The following is an 18904-nucleotide window of genomic DNA, read 5'->3' as shown; positions in this document are numbered from 1 at the left end:
TACCTGAAAAACTCAGCGAATAACCTAGATTGACATCCACAGATCAGAACCAAGCTGTAGAGGTGGCTTAAATAGGTTAACTTCCTGTAAATGTTTCAGAAATACATAGGGGCTCAAAATATCCTCTACCAAGTGGTTTAGCAGAAATTTAAAAGGTTTACCAGAATGGCTCTCTTTACTGCTTGTCTTTGTCCTTCCTTCTCCTAACTGGTGCCCCTCCCTGAGTCTGGTTCTGCTGGAGGTTTCTTCCTTTTAAAAGGGAGTTTTTCCTCCTGACTGTCGCCAAAATGTTTTCTCATTGGGGAGCATATGATTCTTGTGGTTTTCTCTGAATTATTGTAGTTTTTTACAATATAAAGCACCTAGAGGTCGCTGTCGCTGTTATATAAATAAAATAGAATTTAATTGAAAAGAATATATATATAATCTATCAATCTTCTACCAATCTATTGAGTGTCTACTTAAAATTGAGCCTCTTTCCCAATAGGCTTTTCTGTTTTTGTCCACATGATATATATCTGTTGAACTGAAGGCATCACCCTCAACATTATTTTTCTCTCCGAACTTCAGTTTATGACGTAGGAAACAGAAACTTTGGCAGTGGCTTTGTGTCTGTCTTCATCAATAGAGTGTTTATTTTGTGATCTCTCGTTCCCACGGACCTTTAATCATTCATTTATTTTATCATTTAGCTCACAGACATGATACACAATGCACTTATTTTACCAAGGTTTGCTAAAAGCACTTTTTCAATACTTGTCCTGGAGTGGAGGTCAACAGTGACGCATTAACAGATCCCAAACATCTGATCAGTGATCTTTTCAACATCCCAGTTTCTGAGAAGAATTTCTTGTGCCGACAGAGAACACAGAGTATTCCTGGAAGGAAATGGCATAGTCACAGTGTTGTTGACTGTGCTTCTTACTTAACACAGCCTAAAATGTTGCTGGAAGACTATGGCAAGAGCATCTTAATAATATCTTGTCTTCACCCTGGAGACTGTGGAGCAAATTTGGACATTTTTATTAACTGATTAATGATTTTGTCTTTCTTATTGTCCTACCTACAGAGCAAGGAAATTAAATAATATTAGATATTAGATATATCAGATATTTTACCCCTTATTAACTTCTGCCAGGTTTCATGTTATGAAGACCATTGTAGTGATGAAGAAAGACCCCGAACAAATAATCTTCCATGTCAAGATATTTAAGAGTCATTTAATGTCAAAACAAGCAAAACATTTAAGAAAACATGATGCTGTTAATTAACAAACGGTTTTTTGTATTTATTTATAGCAGTTTACAAGCATAATGCTCAGATCAATTAAAACTAATAATAATTTTTAAAAAGCTTAAATATTTACATTTCTTTCTTAATTTTGTTAAACTGATTAAATTAATTATTTTTAATAGTTTTTCAATGGATTGACTGAGCACCACATAAGAGTACATCAGTATTTAGTCATGATATGAATGCTGTGCTATAGTTGCAGTTGTCAATATTGTAAACTGTTGGGGAGCACAAATGGTGTAGAGAGGGATGTTTTGCTTATTGTGAAAAAAGAAAATTAGCAGAATTGCAAACTTGCATAGCTGCCATATATTTAAAAAAAAAATTTCCCATTACAGCCCTGTGGGCTGTCTATCCTTCAGGCTTGGGTCCTCTACCAGAGGCATGGGGAGCTTGGGGGCCTTTCGCAGTATCTTAGCTATTCCTAGGACTGCGCTCTTCTGGACAGAGATCTCCAATGTTGTTCCTGGGATCTCCTGGAGCCACTCGCCTAGCTTGGGAGTCACTGCACCTAGTGCTCCGATTACCACTGGGACCACTGTTACCTTCACCCACCACATCTTCTTGAGCTCTTGAGCATCTTCCGAGTAAGATGGCCCTCCTCAGAGGGCAACATCGCAGAGTAAAGTTACTTTTTACTTTCTTATTCCTTATTAGTCTCTTGCGAAAACTGTGAGAGCACAGTAATTTTGGACTTGTTGACCCAAACCTGCTGGAATCCTACCCAGAGCTAACACGCCATGCTGACCTGATGCTAGGCTGGCCTGAGGCAGGGGACTCTCCTGAGAACAACAAGCCGAAGTGGAGGCATGGCAGATGGGGAATGGCTGACTGAAGGTTCTGGCGCATGATTAGCAAAGGAAGGCTAATACTGCTTGCAAACTTTCAGTCTCTGGAAAATAAAAAGGACGAACTCCAAGCTTGGATTTCCATTCAAAAAGAAATTCAGGAGTGCTCCATACTGTGTTTCTTTGAAACCTGGCTGGCGGAGAGGACACCCGATAAAGCAAACCAGAGGGCTACACGATTTTCAGAGCAGGCACTACGGACAGCGGCAAGATACATGGTGGAGGAACGGCCGCCCTCGTCGAGCAATCATTGTGTACTGACTGTAAGATCACTTCAAAATCCTACTCTGAAAATGTGGAATTTCTCACTCTAACGTTAAGGCCATTTTACTTGCCCAGAAAACGGCAGTGCATTATTGTGAGTGTCGTGTACATCCCCCCGTCTGCTAAGGAGGAGGCTGCACTGAAGGAGCTGCACGACATGATCAACAAGCATGAAAATAAACACCCAAACGCTGCTGTAATTGTTCTGGGAGACTTTAATCACTGTAATCTCCGGGAAAACATGCCTAAACTGCATCAGTTTGTAACCAAACTGGGGAAATAAAATACTGAATCACTGTTACAGCAACATCAGAAATACCTTCTCAGCTGAACCAAAACCTAATTTTGGAAAGTCTGATCACCTAGCAATCTGGCTAAAACCCATCTACAACAAAACCCAGTCACAGTTAGTACTATTAACACCTGGACTGATGGTACAAAAGCCAGCCTGCAGGGCTGCTTAGAGGCTACAGACTGGAGCATCTTCAAAGGAACAGCTAACGACATCCATGAATACACAGAGACTGTTAGCGACTACATAAACTAGTGTTTAACAGGACTGTGCGTAGATTCCCCAACCAAAAACCCCGGTTTAATGGAGACATTAAACAGAAAATCAGGCAGAGGAGGGAGACCTTCAAGGCAGGAGATCAGGTGGAGTATAAGAGAGCCGCCCGCTATGAACTGCAGAAGTCCATCAGCGCAGCAAAGAGGGGTCACTCAGAAAAACTTGAAGGCTACTACCTGAACAACAACACACGCAGTATGTGGCAGGGAATTCAAGACGTCAGAAACTACAGGGGAACTACAACAACCACAGACCCCCGAGACACCACCCTACCAGACAGCCTCAACACCTTCTATGCCAGGTTTGACAGGCTGAACACACAGACTCCCTCAAAGGCCCCCAGTGACCCCACGAAGACCATCCTCCAGGTGACACACACACAGGTCCTGAAAGCTCTGAAAAAAGTGAACCCCCACAAGGCTGTGGGACCCGATGAATTTCCTCCCAGAGTACTGAAGGCCTGTGGGGAACGGAGAGCAATCCGATTACTTTTTTCAAGTAACGAAGTTTTACTATTGCAAAAATGGTAATTAGATTACCGTTACTTTCCCATAGGAACGCTGCGTTACTAAAACCGTGATTTCTTTGTGAGAATGTCTCATGACAATGACGTAAGCGAGTGTGACGTTCGTGACAACAGCTGTGTGCAGATCAACAATGGATAATATATCGAGTGCGGGAGAGAATATGAGCGTGCAGCGTTTAAAGCGTGGAAGTACTGACCTTACTTTGAGTTTGATTCCATAAAAGGTGACAAAAACATTAGTGTCTGTTGTGCGTGGGAAGAAAACTTCTTTTTACAGCGGAAAAAAACCCCTAAACTTCCAAGCAAGCACCGAGTGCACTACGACGTAATGGGAAACTCACAGAGAACTGAGCGCTGCAGCACACCTGCACCAGGGCAAACTTCCGCCTACCCCAGTCCTGCTTTACAGGTGAAAATAGAGCAACAGGACCGCTGAGTCTTTGATTTTATTTATTTTCTGCTGTGTTTCACTTGCATTTATTTAGAAGACTGAGTGTAAAACACCAAAAAACAATTTCGTTTATGTGCTGGAAAATAGGTTTAAATGTTAAACAAATTTATTCCAGTCAGAGAATGTTGCATGTAATTAAATTTTTGCTTCATGCATAAAGTTAAAAGATTAAAACTAATAAAACAAGTTTTAAAAGGAGACTTTTTCATTTGATTACATTTTGTATGATGGATTATGCAGAAAAAGTTGAATTGGGCTGAAAGAGCCATCACTTTATCACCTATTCAGGTTGTAAATCATGTTTTTAAAAAGTAACTAAGTAATTAATTACTTTTGAAAATAAGTAATCAGTAAAGTAACGGGATTACTTTTTGGGGGAAGTAATCAGTAATTAGTTACTGATTACTTTTTTCAAGTAACTTGACCAACACTGGTGGGGAACAACTAGCTTGTGTGCACATGGATATCTTCAACCTGTCACTATCTCAGGCAGTAGTCACACATATTTTTAAATCCTCCATCATTATACCAGTTCCCAAAAGACTGGACACATTCGCCCTCAATGAAATCAGGCCAGTGGCACTCACACCAGTCATTATGAAGTGTCTAGAAAAATTGGTTCTCACACACATCAACCACATGTTCCCTAACACTATAGACCCCCTCCAGTTTGCATCACCAATCAACAGTGTTGGGTAAGTTACTTTAAAATAGTAACTTAGTTACATTACTAGTTACTTCTCTCAAAAGTAACTCAGTTACTTCAAGTTACTCGTTACTTTCAAAGTAACTAGTTACTAGGGAAAGTAACTTTGGATTTACTCAGAATTCTCTTGTTAATGTGTTTCTTCCATAACTTTGCCAGTCTTCTAGCTTGCTTACTTGCCACAAGTGCACTGTGCCACCTACCAATAGAAAGGAAAAGATAATGTGCATATTTCCACGAGAGAAATCCCACGCCTGGACCGTCATTGACTGCTGCCATGATTCTAGCCTACGTCACAGAGTCATGTGCGCCTTTTACATCCAACACAAAAACTGCAGTCGTGGTGCTTTCGATTGTACTCAGAACTCGGAAATTCTGCCTTCTGAATAGGAAGATGTAGGCAACACCAGACTGCAGATGAGCTGCATACAGAGCTGGACTGGGACAGAAAATTGGCCCGGGCATTTTGACTAGAGACCGGCCCACCATTATAGGAAAAATCATAAAGCCTTTGAATGAAAACAAACACTGTTGTGACAGTGATGTACACTGTTCTGATGGTATATATGCATCAATCTATCAATTGTTTGTTGTAAGATTCAGATAATTATTTTTTAAAAGCTAGACATTTTAAATGAGAATAAGAAAGAAAAGTATTTCTTTGTGCCCCCCTTTCCTCGTTAATGCCCTACCTGGCCCCCCTGGCAACACTTTGCTAGATCCACACCTGCACAGTTACCAGCTGTCAGCTACCTAAAAAAGGATCCTGGTGTTATTTGTCTCTCAGAAACAGTTCATAACTTCCCTTCAACTCATTCATGTCACCTAAAAGGTAAACCTGTTTCTCCATCACAGCTCTGATGATCCAGTAAGGACATCTCCTGGTTTCATCTTCATGTTTCCCTCTCACCAGATAACCAAACGATATCATGACCAGCAGCTTTTTTTACAGCTGTGGCTCCAGCAAACATCAGCTGATACTAGAAATTAATATTAAATAAATTCTAACAACAGCTGATCAAGCTTAAACCTGCTGCTGTTGTTTAGCGCGACATCCGCTGGTTTCCTCTTTCGGCGCAAAGTGAGCAATAAACAAACAAGAGAGCCGATCAGCTGATCATTGATCAGTTTTCATGACTGAAGTAGAAACGGGAGAGGAAGGGGGGAGAATGAGAGAAGAAGAGGCAGCTGTGCAGCGTAAACACAGAATAACTCCAGCTTTGTGCCTTTTTCATTGTAGCTGAATTACGGGACAAACTGTTCCTTTTCACCTCAATAAGAAATAGGGCTGAACGATATATCGCATTTGCGATAATATCGCGACATGATCAAGTGCAATTTTCTAACCGCAAAGGCTGCGATTATACTCTGGACATGTCCAAATTCATGGGCTGCATCCTCCTGAGGCCGCATTTGTAGACCGATTACGTCACAGCGACGCGCCGAAGGCTGTTCAAATTCGTAGACTCCTCCGAATGTAGCCGACAAATGCGTCCTCTTTTTCCCCGAATTTGAAGGATGGGTCGGGTGTGTCCTTCGTGGCCTACCATATCCCAGAATTCATAGACTGAGATTAAAGTTATTAAATTAGATAAAATAAAACTTTATTAATCCCCCGGGTGGGTTCCTCCTTGGTTTTCACACAGCTGACTAAACGTCAAACAGAAAACTTATTAAACAGAAGTATGAAACAGTCGAGAATTTACACCAGTGTCTGGTTATATTTTAGATAGCAAGAAGTAGACGGCCGAGTTTATTAAACTCCACCGAGACAGCGGTGACGCTAATCAGAACTAGACCGTCCAATTTCACGCCTTTAAACTTTAAAGGCGTGTTTGTGTGTGTGTTTATACAATTGCTATTATGTTTGCACTTTATGTGTAATGTTACTGACTGCAGAGGTCAGTAAGATGTGTGTATTTTTTATTTATTAGTTTTATTTATTTAATATTATTTTTTAATTTAATGACTGTCTAGTAGTTCACAGATGTCGAAAAACTGAGTGTGGTAAAGCCACTGATTTTGTTTATGTATATTTCTGCAATCTGCACATTGTACTGACTTTCATTTTAATGTTTACACCAGGGTTCCTTGTCAGCACTTTATGCTCAGATGTTTGTAAGCTAAAAATAAACTATTGTGTATGTTCAAATATACTGTTGTGATTGAAGAAGTTAAATAAAAATGTCAGTCATCAATTCATGCATCACCTCATGTCATCATAACAGAGGTCTGTCTTCCAGGAAAGAACAGTTTAAAATTAATGTAATATAGTATTGGCCATACTATATGATGTATTGCTTGTCTTTGTTTAATAATACAGAAGACAAAGACCTTAAAAAATAATCGCATATCGCATCGCAATATTGGGGGAAAAAATCGCAATTAGATTATTTTCCATAATCGTTCAGCCCTAATAAGAAACGCGTAATATTTTCTCTGAATACCAGACGGGACGGTTGGCAACTCTAATAACTTATGAACAAAATAAAGTTCAACATCATTAACTTCATAGCACCACCCAGCTGTATAGAAACTCCGTCATGCTAGCTAGCACGCAGTATGGAAAAAGTCAGAATAACGAAAATAAACTCCACCTAAACTTGGTTTATATCTGACCCAGAGAGACTGCAGGTCATAACTTCTTACCTGAAGTTCAGTTCACACTTGGACCGGCGGCCGCCTCGGGTCTCTTTTCCTTCTGCGTCCCCTTTCCTTCATCCACCTGCTGGCCTCCACCACTTGCTAATGTTACTGAATCTGTGGAAGCTCCGCGATAGCCACCACACGAAGTAACGAGTAACGACCCTATCTAGATCCCAGTAACGACTAACGCGTTCCTGATTTTGGCATAATAACTAGTTACCGTGCTCGTTACCACAATAATAACGTAGTTACTGTAACGCGTTACTTAATAACGCGTTAGTCCCAACACTGCCAATCAATCAGTGGATGATGCAACAGCAATAGCCCTGCAACACACACTGCAACACCTGGAAAGCAACAGAACGCATGTCAGGATGCTCTTCCTGGACTACAGCTCTGCATTCAACACCATCCGCCCAGGCAAGTTGACAGAAGCAGACAGACCTTGGCATCCCGACTCCGACCCGTAACCGGATTCTGGACGTTTTGACAGACAGACCACAAGTGGTGAGCATAGGAGGAGGATTATATATAATATACTATTAATATACTTCTTCTGTTTATCTACCACCACTATGTCCAGTTGGTTAGCCACCACCATTTTGTCCATCTGTATCTCAAAGTCCCACAGGATCTTAGCTTGGTCATTCTCCACCGTCCTTGGGGGCATCTCCCATTTTGAACAGGACTTCCAGGCCGTATTTGGCCTGGAAGTCCTGTTCCGTATTTGATGTTTCTGTATACTATGCCAGACACTTGCTTATGGAGTTCCATATGTGCCCTGCTTGCTAGCATCTTGCACCCTGCTGTTATGTGCTGGGTTGTGCTGGATTTATATCTTGATGTCAGTGGCTTCTATCTCCTCCTTTGGCCAAATTATTATCCCATCCAGGTACCTGATCAGGTACCTGGATGGGATGGCATAGATATTGATCTTGTTCTTACAGTTCACCTGACTCCTCAGGACTTGCCAACACTCTGCAGGTACTTGGTGGTTCCAGCTTTCCCAGTGGCCTCTTCATGATTCCCATTTGCCTGTAGGATCCCCAGGTACTTGTAGCTCTCCTCTATGCCTGCAATGTTGCCTTCTGGTAGTTGGATCCCCACAGTTCTGACTACCTTCCCTCTCTTTGTTATCATCAGACTACATTTCTGCAGTCCGAACAACATTCTGATGTCATTGCTGTATATCCTGGTGGTGTGGATCAGTGAATCGATGTCTCATTCACTCTTGGCATAAAGCTTGATGTCATCCATGTACAGGAGGTGGCTGCTCCATTCAGAAGTCGGTATCCATAGCCAGTCTTGTTGATGATCTTACTGTGGGGGTTCAGGCCTATGCAGAAGAGCAATGGGGACAGAGCACCTCCTTGGTAGATCTCACACTTGATGGTGACCTGTGCTATGGGCTTGAAGATTGCCTCTAGTGTTATCCGCCACATCCTCATTGAATTCCTGATGAAGGCTCTTAGGGTCCTGTTGATCTTGTATAGGTCAGGCCTTGGCCAGTTCTAGACAGGCATATATGAGGGGCCAGACAGAAATATAAAGGGGGCACATGGTGGCAATGGAGGCGGGAAAGGTGTGGGGGTTGGGTGGGGTGCTCTGGATTAGGGCTGCCACAAACTATTATTTTCATAGTCGACTAGTCACCGATTATTTTTGCAATTAGTCGACTAATCAGATCATGCATCCATTTGACGTAAAACGTACATCTTATTGCACCTGCATGCATCGACTCTTATATACTGTACCTATCATTAGCTTACAGCTTGAAGTGTTTAAGGTATGTGGTAACTAAAAATAAAGACAAAATGATAGTTTATTAAACTTTTAATGAAATTTGCAGATTGAATTTCCTTGCTATCGAAAATATAACAGGACACTGGAGTAAACAATAACATTTTTAAGTTATCTAAGTGATTTATATATCATGTTTAACCTGAGTAGTGAAAGACCGCAGGGGGTTAGAAAACGATGTGCCCGGAGTTCGCTGTTCTCGCCAGCTCTAATGAGCCTTGAACCTCCAGCTAGCTATTGAGCTGGTGGGTAACAGACGTCTCCGAAAACGTCAGAGCACTTTTGCAAATATGTGATGTCTTGATAAATCGAGGAGATATTTGAAGTTTACACAGCTACATTCTCGCCTGAAAATATCTTAAAAGTTTATTTTGTGACCCAGAAAGAGTAATATTAAAACCAAGTAGCTACCACCATTGCTGAAAACTGGAAGCCAAACAGGCAAAAGTACATTCTTCGCAGCTACGCTTCATCTCAGAGGCAGGTTAATAAGTTGGACTGAACTTAACCACAATACTTTGACATGGGTTCTTTATAAACTTGAGTCCAACTTGAAGGCGGTGGCAAGATGCATCAAATTGATGTATAGCTGGGTGTAGGGTGGGGTGTGAGTTCTCTGCCGAGTCCTGTGTGAGCCTGCACAAACAGCGCACGGAGGTAAAGAGCAAACGAGATGTGAAACCTATCATCTCATTTGTGCCTTTTCCAGCGGATTTTTCAGCTACTGTAGTAAATCTTGTCCATATTCAGTTTGTGGGTAATCTATTATTTTCTTTCTCAACTTCTAAAAATTTGACTTAAGGGGGCAGGACGTTTGTTTAAGGGGGCATTGCCCCCTCTTGCCCCAGCATATAGCCGGCCCCGGGTCAGGCATTCAAGGATCCAGGTGTGGGGCATTGAGTCATAGGCCTTCTTGTAATCAATCCAGGCAGTGCACAGGTTGGTCAGCTTAGTCTTGCAGTCTCAGCTGACTGCTCGGCCTACCAGTAGCTGTTGTTTTGCACCTTTGATATTCTTGCCAATCCCTTTCTGTGCCCCGCTCATGTATTGACCCATGTGCTTGTTCATCTTAGCTGCTATGATGCCTAACAGGAGCTTCCATGTGGTACTGAGGCAGGTTATAGGCCAGTCGTGGGATGGGGCCGGTCCCATCTGGGGGTCCTTGAGGATCAGGACCATCCGGCCTTCAGTTAGCCATCCAGGTGTCTCTTGTCAATGATCAGCTGGTTCATTTGTGCTGCCAGAAGCTCATGGAGTGCAGTCAGCTTCTTTAGCCAGTAGGTGTGAACCATGTCGGGGCCTGGTGCTGTCCAACTCTTCATACTGGAGACCCTTTCTTGTATGTCTGCCACTGTGATGGTTACTGGTCCCTTTTCAGGGAGGTTGCTGTGGTCTGCTCTCAGATCCACTAACCACTGAGCATTGCTGTTATGGGTTGCATCCATCTCCCATATGCTCTTCCAGTAGTGTTTCATTTCCGATGTGAAAGACTGTTAAAGACATATAGAAAATGATTGCTTTTTAAGTTGTTACTGCTAAAAAACAAAACTGTGAACATTGAAATAGTTTAATATGTAAAGTGTTGTTGTTTAAATTAGGTTGTATTTACCTCATTTTAAGATTTTGTAAGGACAAGACATTTTTTAATTATGTCTCAATCAATAAACCCTTACTTTACAGAGAGGGTACTCCAGAACGTGATATCACCATGGGTAAAACCACTCAAAATCAAATAAAAGTTCATATTTAAAGTATTTATAATCAATAAATTTATAATAGGAAGGGTTGAAGAAAATTAGCTTTTTACATTCTTATATCCATCTACTTACTGGTGAGCCTATAGCCCTGATTGTCATTGCTCTGTATGTCCACTTTATAATGAATGTCTTATTCATTTCTTGACCTGAAGGCATCCTCTTCATCTGACATTAGAAATGGAAGTTGGGAAACCTTGAGACTTTTTTTTTGTCTGTTTTCATCCATGCTGCATTTTCTGGTCTCTGGTTCCCACAGACTTTTAACTATTCATTTATTCTCTTATTTAGCTCACAGTCATGATCCACAATGCACTTATTTTTCCAGATTTATAATACATATCTCCAGGTGAAGGTCAACAGTGATACAATGAAATATTCCAAACAACTGATCTGTAATTTCTCATCGTCACAGCTTCTGAGAACATGCGTGTTCCTGGAAGAGGCTGACACAGTCACTGTGCTGTTGATTGTGTTTCTTAATTAACATGCCCTAAAATATTGCCTGAAAACTTCATAAACAACAGCTTAATAATACAGTTACACCAAAAATTTGATGGACAAAGAAACAGTTTTTGTAGTTTGGCCTCCGTATGCAACATTTTAAACCACTCGGTAAGATATGATTAAAGTGCCTCTACCAATTTTACTTCAAGATGTATTGTGTTAACTGTTATGGATATATATTTTTCAGAGGGTTAACAGTTCTTGTAAAAACTAAAAGTCAGTGATTTCCTGAAGTCTCAAATCCATTGAAATCACCAAATGTTGCATTTCCTTCATTGAGATGCTCTACCAGGCCTTTACTGCAGCAACCTTCAGCTTCTGCTTGTTTGTGGGTCTCTCTGCATCACGTTTTAGCTATAATAACTGAAAAGCTGCCCTACTGGGTTGCAATCAGGTGACTGATGTGGTCATCTGAGAAACTCTTGGGTTTTATTTTTATTATGCCTCGGGGTGGACAGCAGTCACATCGTCAGTAGACACTAGACGCCTGTTTCCACTGGCAGCCATACGTGCCCATTCCATAACACTGCCTCTACCAAATCATGTGGTATCCCTTAGATCATGAGTTGTCTTCTTCTCTATCCCACTCTCTTCCCATCATTCTGGTACATTATCCTTGGTTTCAACTGTTTCTCCTCTTCTCTGGTCTAATCTGTCTCTCCTTTTCTTGAGTGTAACCATTAGTTGTACATTGTTGTTAAGTCTCTGTATTTACATTCATGAAGCTGTCACCTGAATATAGACTTTAAAAGTGATATATCCACCTCCCCAAGAGTGTTCTTAAAATGATTAAATTGTGTGAACTTGTTTTTCTTAACCATGGAAATAATACTATCGGTATGATTTTTACTCATCTTCCTTCAGGCCTTTTGATGTTGCTGAACTAGTCATTATAGTCACTGCTTTTAAAAATGTATCTGACTGTTAATTTGGCTGCTCCTAACATTTTTTGTTATTTCTCTAAGATTTCATCAGGTTTATTCAACCTGATGATGACCTGTTTGATATGCAATGACCTTCATCTGGGCCTTATATTTAAAATTATGGAGAAAAGCAATAAAATAAAAAATTCAACTCTGAATTAACTTCAGATATCATGTCTACTCTATTTGTCATTAAGTAAAGGGACAGTCCTAACCTGGCCATGAAAGTGGATGTCAGCCTGTTATGAGCCTGAAAATGGGTGTATAAACATGTGTGTAATTCCTAATGGATCTGTGGAACATTTTACCACTGGAACATAACATCCTGTATATTTTCTATGCATTAAATCATAAACACTTACATGAACATTAAGAATAGAATATTCACTTAAATGTTTTAAATGTTAAATGTTTTTCACGCTGATAAATATGAATCTATATATATTGCAACACCTTAAACTATTTACCAGACTAAGTAAGCCGCTCATAAATGTATAATATCAATGTATTTGTTTTATTTATAGTATCTGCTATATTTGCACTTGTCAGTTAATATTGTAGAAATCGTCACTGTGGTAGCACAGATACCACAGAGTGGGGTTTGCATATTGCTTATTGTGTTTAAAAAGGCCTTTAAAGCAAGTTTTAACATGTCTTAGGATATAGAATAAGATATGAAGCAATTAATACAGCCAGAAGCTGAATTATCAACAATAGAATCCCTCCCACTCAAACTTCTGTTTACAGCATTTATAATCAATGGTTTTAAAATAATAGGTGTTGAAGAAAGGAAACTCTTTACAGTGATTTTCAGTTAAGCTGCGTGGCTGTGACACACTTATAACCTTGAATTTGTCCACAGCATGCTGCTGGTTCTAAAAGAAAAAGCTCTTAAAAGCCTTTCCTTCCTGACCTGTTTATCTAAAACCAGCAGGCAGTCACACACAAATATATACTGGTGAATACAGTGGATCATTTAGGTAAATAAATAGATAGACATTTCCTCTAAAGAGTGTGAAGACAAAGACTAAAGATTGGTCATAAATAAAAGAAAATATTGGTCATATATATTGGTCATAAAAAAATCTTTTTTCTTCATAAACATTATAGAAAGGGATTCAGCACACTTAAGCTGAAACATATAAAACCTAAAATGTAATAAGTTATTGCTTTGTCAATGGTTTTGCTGCCCTCATCTGATCATAGGCCATTATTGCAAGTTTAACTAGATTAACTACATTAATCTATTGCAGACATCAAAACTGATGTATACTGTGGACTATTTCATGTAGAATTTGTACATACATAACATACTTCATTTACTTTGGGTGTAGCTGAGTAATGGTATTTGCCTCAACTCTTCATTATTGGTAATCATTGTTCCCTTTACTTGCAGGAAAGGTTCTTGTTGTTTCTATGATGGGCATCAGTCGTTCTGCTATCCTGGTGGCTTGCTACCTGATGATCTTCCAGAACATGACCATCATGGAGGCTCTGACCTCAATCAGGAAAAAACGTGCCATCAACCCCAACGAAGGCTTCCTGAAGCAGCTGAGAGAGTTCAATGAGACCCTCATGGAGGAGCGAGATGATGACGACGAAACACTAAGCCAGTGCTCTGTGATTGATGCTCGAGCGCGTGCTCGCATCTTTGGGGAAGAGGATGATGAGGATACGGACACAGAGGAAGAGCAGAGTATGATTGAGGTGAAAGCGAACTCCATTATGATGGAGGAGGAGGAGGATGGAGAAAGTGTGATGAGCAGCGTTGCCTCCTCTGCAGCTGCTGCAGCACTTAAAAGTGGTTTGACTGGAGCACAGAATGGGTTCAACAACCAGGTATCCAATGGTGTCCCAAATAAGTTTGTTCTATCTGAACAAGGGGGCAAGGAAGATGGGGATGATGATGATGATGGTCTGGACAGCATGATTCAGGAGTGGCAGAGGAGGAATGAAAAATACCAGAATGATGAGTGGTGGGAGGCACAGCTGAACACTGATGGGGAAGATGAGCAGTCTCTTCCGGGGGTTTTTACAAAGAAGACAAAAGAAGTTGGAGACACTGATGTGGAGAGCGTAACCAGTGAGGACATACGAGCTGTGAAAGAGCGGCTGAAGCGTCGCAACAGACGCCCACCCTCTGACACAATCTCCACCTCCAGCTGCATGAGTTACTCTGATCTTTGGAAGCAGCGGCTTAAGGAGATCGAAGAGCAAGCAGCTGCTCGGTACCGCAAGAAAGAAGATGATGAAGGCAGTGAGAGCACTGCCACTGAAGACGAAGGAGTAAAGAAGACGATTGATGATGAAGTAGATAGCATCCTCTCTGACACCAGCTCCATGTTTAACTTCTGTCAGAAGAATAAGGAGAAGATGTCACCATTGGAACGTTGGCGAATCAAGAGAATCCAGTTTGGGTGGAACAAGAAAGATCGTGAGGATGGAGAGAAAAGTTCTGTTGGTGATGGTGAGGAAGAAGCCAGGACACCATCTCTGCAAGACGTCAATCTGACAGCGTATCAGGCATGGAAGCTGAGGCAGCAGAAGCGTCTCGGGGAAGAGAACACAGATGAGATTCTGGAGCTGAGCAGAGGCGAGGACTTAGCAACAATCAGAAGAAGACAACGACGTGAAGAGCTTCTGGAGCGTTCAAAGAAAACTTTAGAAGAAAGCCAGTCCGTATGTGGCTGGGAAACAGAAAGTTGCGTTAGTGGTGGTACGATACCTCTATCTGCCTTCTGGGCTGGAGCTGGTGTTACAGGGCCGCCAAGTGTTGCCAATGATGACAATATGTCCATGCTCAGTGGTAGATCTTCCATAATTTCTTCAGTTTCCCAGGCTCGCAGCACAAGATCCTCACAGTTTGGAATCCCAGCAAATCCTGTGCCACCAGTACCGCCGATCCTCCCAGTTCCAACTGTGCAGGGCCCTGGAGGTGAACCAATGGTCAATCTGGCTAGCATCCAAAACTGGATTGCTAATGTTGTTTCAGAAACAATCAAACAGAAGCAGAGTGAAATGAGCCTTCCTCCTCCATCACGTGCCGGGTCTGAATTGAGCTTTGGTGCTCCATCAAACGTGATTTCAAGGCGCAGTGTCGATGATGACAAAGCATCCTTGCTGAGTGGTGCTTCCTACTCCAGCTCTCTGTCACAAGATCGAGGCAGGGCAGCATCAGTCCTCTCCAGTGGCGGTTCAAGCAGCATCTCCGGTCTCAGTGGTAGAGGCTCAGCATTAGGCTCTAACCTTGGCTCCACCCTAGGCTCAAAGAAAAACAAGATCACCACTACCAGTGTTCCTCTCTTCAGCCTCTTCCAGGACCAAGTTAACCTGGATAAACTGGATGCCATGGACAAGGAGATCAAGTCAGAGATGAGGGACAAGATGTCTACCTATGAAAAGAAGAAGATCCTGGAAGACAACAAACGCAGTACTCTGTTTAAGAAAAAGAAGCCAAAGGAGGATGAAGATGAGGAGGAGGAAAGGAAGAAGAAAGAGGAGGAGTTTCTTGAGGAGACAAAGAAAAAGGAGAAACCAAAGAGGACTTACGGTCTATCGGGGTGCCTGAATCTTAACCCAGCGCTGGAGAAAGATAAAAACACCAACATTGATGACTGGCTGAAAAGTGTCAGGCCTCCCCCGAGAAAACCAGCTTCAGGAACTGAAGCTGGTCCATCAGAGGACCCCTATGATGATCTTGATGCCTCAGCTTCTGAATTTGACTTCTCAAGCAGAAGAGCCTCTTATGCTGCTGACGAAGATGATGATGAGGAAACGTATGGCATTACTTCCAGATACCGAGCCAGGTTACACGAAGATCTATCAAGTGAAGACACAGAATATTCCTGCAATGGCTTCACACAATCCCACAGCTACAGCCAACCGGGAAGACCGTACGGCGCTGTTCATCATTCACGATACGAAAGCAATGAGACAGAAGGGAGAAGGACTAGGAGACAGGAAGCCACAGAAGAGGAGGAGGATGACATCTCCACCTTCATTGCCCAAACCAGGCAGAGGATTAGGGCTCGAGCTGCCGCGGAGGCTGAAGACGACGAGGTTCTCGCTGCTTGGAGAGCTCAGCAGGAGGCAAAGCGAGAGAAGCAAAACTTAGAAAATACTACTGATGCAGACAGGTTTTAGAAAATGTAAAAGAGCCAATTCTGTGCTACTGCTGCTGCTGCTAGCTCACACAAAGCTCTTTTTGTTTGGTCGAGGAGTGAAAACAAAGGATGTACAAATTGCAATAATTCTAATGCACAAAAAACACTAGCATTCACATCCATAGAAAAATATGCACCTTGACCTTTTCATATTACATCAGCACTGCAAAGAAATTAAGGATTTGAGCCTGTTTTACTATTAAAATGGAAGAAATACACAATACAGTTCTCAGTTAAGGTTCTGCTTGTACCACAATTGAATGTAAAACACAATGAATGCAAATTTTCATAGAAAAGATGATGTGAAACTTCTAAAAAAAAAAAAAATAGGAAAAGTCCCTCGAATTTGTACTCTTGCACAATTTTACTATTGTAATAAATTTTCTGATGAATGATGATTTGGGCTTTTTATTTGGTTTAATGGCTCCTAATAAAGCTGCATCATAAAGGTTGTTTTCATCTTTTGTGATGAAAAAAAATTGAAAACCTCCATAACTTACAACAAAAAAACAAAAAATTAAATGGTAAAAATAAACAGAAACACAAACAAGTTGTATTTATAAAATATTTGTGCAGGTGACAAAGCAATCACTATTACTAGAATGTTTTTTGGAATGAATATAATTGTCACTTGCAGGAAGTGGGACTGATGGCTTTTTATGCAGACAAAAATATGTTTTTTTACTTACTAATTTGATGTTTTGATGTTAATAACTTGTTTTGTTGCTTAACAAAAGCCACAATATGCTTCACAAAAACAGCAGCTCATTTCAAAAACTTAAGCAAGGTTTAAAGTGTGAAAAAGGACATAGTGAGGGGGGAATGAAGAGCTAAAACTAGTCATTCACCCACTAAGGTTTAGACAGTTAGGCATGTAACACACACACACCATGCAAACAGTTAAAATACAGGAAGGGGATTGGAGATGGGTGTAACACTGTTTCATTTTTGTAAACACACAGCATGTGGTCATGAGCATGGCATTTCTCGTGTTATACTGCCACATCTTGGACACTAAATGCAATTGCTTTTGAGATTTATACAATTTTTAAATTATGCAAAATGTGAAGATAACATCATTTACAAAATACCATAATATTTCTTTAACTGTAGTGGTATAGATGTGGTTTCAGTGAGATAACAACTATGTGCTGTGTAGTGGATGGGAAATATGGAAATAATTCCACTACATGTGAAACTGTAACATACTTTAAAGCTTATAATGCTTTACATAGCACAGTGGGATAAACCGCAGCAGGAGTGCTGATCTTCAAGCTCTTATATGTACATTTAAAGTCAGATAAAAGGCTCAGCCAAGGAGTCTGTACTGCTGTATAATTACAGGATTTTGGTTTTATGCTCTGGTTTTAGAACCTTTGCTTTTACTGCACATTTCAAAATTATTTATTATCATAATGTTATAGAACACACCTGGGATCATTTTTATACCCTGGCATGTTTAATAATTTGTGGAGTTTTTCTACTTTATTTTTATATAAATTTTAAACATGAAAACATGGTGAGCAGTTTGCATGAAGATAGCATAAGTTCGAAAACTAAAAATGTATTATTTAGAGGGGAAACTGTTAAAAGGAAATCAATGCAAGCTGTTACACTTTCAGAACATTTTGTTCTTTTTAACTCATGTACTTGACTGTTTACTCTCTCACTGGAGCATTTTTCAAAACGCTCCTGTTATCTGCTGGTTACACATGCTCTTAGAGAGGACCAATTGTGCTTTTCATCATTTTCTGTCTCATATATCCTGTTCAAGTAGTGCATTTTCAATATAAGCATGACCTAGTTGTCAAACATAAGTACAGGTAATCCTGTAGCCAAAAGCTTCAGACTACTGTCAACACTCAGTTTCTAATAGTTTTTCTTACTCTTGGCTCTGTTTTATCTCAATTAGAGGTCATGTCTTTTCATGGTGATGCCAGGTACAGGCAATCAGCCAATGAGAATGAAGTTGTTTTAAAGACAGTGAAACAAAAGAGCATGAGGGGATGGACTGAGAGGGAGTCTAATATCCACAGACAATTAAGACCACCTCCTTTCAGAACTGTCTTAATTCTTTGTGGCATACGTTTTAGTCCATGTTGAGATGACAACATCACACACTTGCTGCAGATTTGTCTGCAGTTTCATCACATCACAAAAGAGCTCTACTGGGTTGTAATCTGGTGATTTGGGGTCTATCTCTGTACAGTAAACTCACTGTCATGTTCAAGAAACCAGTTTTAGATGATTTGAACTTTGGTGAGTTATCCTGCTGGAAGCAGCCATCAGAAGATAGATACACTGTGATCATAATGGCATGGACAGGGTCATCAACAACACTCAGGTTGGCTGCGCTTAAGAAGTGATGCTGAACCACTGACATAAAGCAAGATAGATCCACGCTTCCAAGTTCTGACCCTACCATCCAGACTTATCAGACCAGGCAACTTTCTTC

The 18904-nt window shown here is 40.8% G+C and overlaps 1 protein-coding gene across 3 annotated transcripts in view; it reads left to right on the top strand.

Moving 5' to 3' along the window:
* The window catches only part of dusp27 (dual specificity phosphatase 27), a 29627-nt gene extending 12780 nt beyond the window's left edge, over positions 1-16847 (top strand). For all 3 annotated transcript variants that reach the window (XM_082525648.1, XM_082525647.1, XM_082525649.1), the window contains exon 6: positions 13683-16847. In XM_082525648.1, the coding sequence (XP_082381774.1) occupies positions 13683-16429 (2747 nt within the window). In that variant the 3' untranslated portion in view covers positions 16430-16847. The remainder of the gene's footprint in view (positions 1-13682) is intronic.
* Positions 16848-18904: the final 2057 nt, after the last annotated feature.

Source organism: Aulonocara stuartgranti (genome assembly GCF_965226115.1).
Source record: "Aulonocara stuartgranti genome assembly, chromosome: 23".
Classification (NCBI taxonomy): domain Eukaryota; kingdom Metazoa; phylum Chordata; class Actinopteri; order Cichliformes; family Cichlidae; genus Aulonocara; species Aulonocara stuartgranti.
This window is presented reverse-complemented; position numbering and strand designations above follow the sequence as displayed.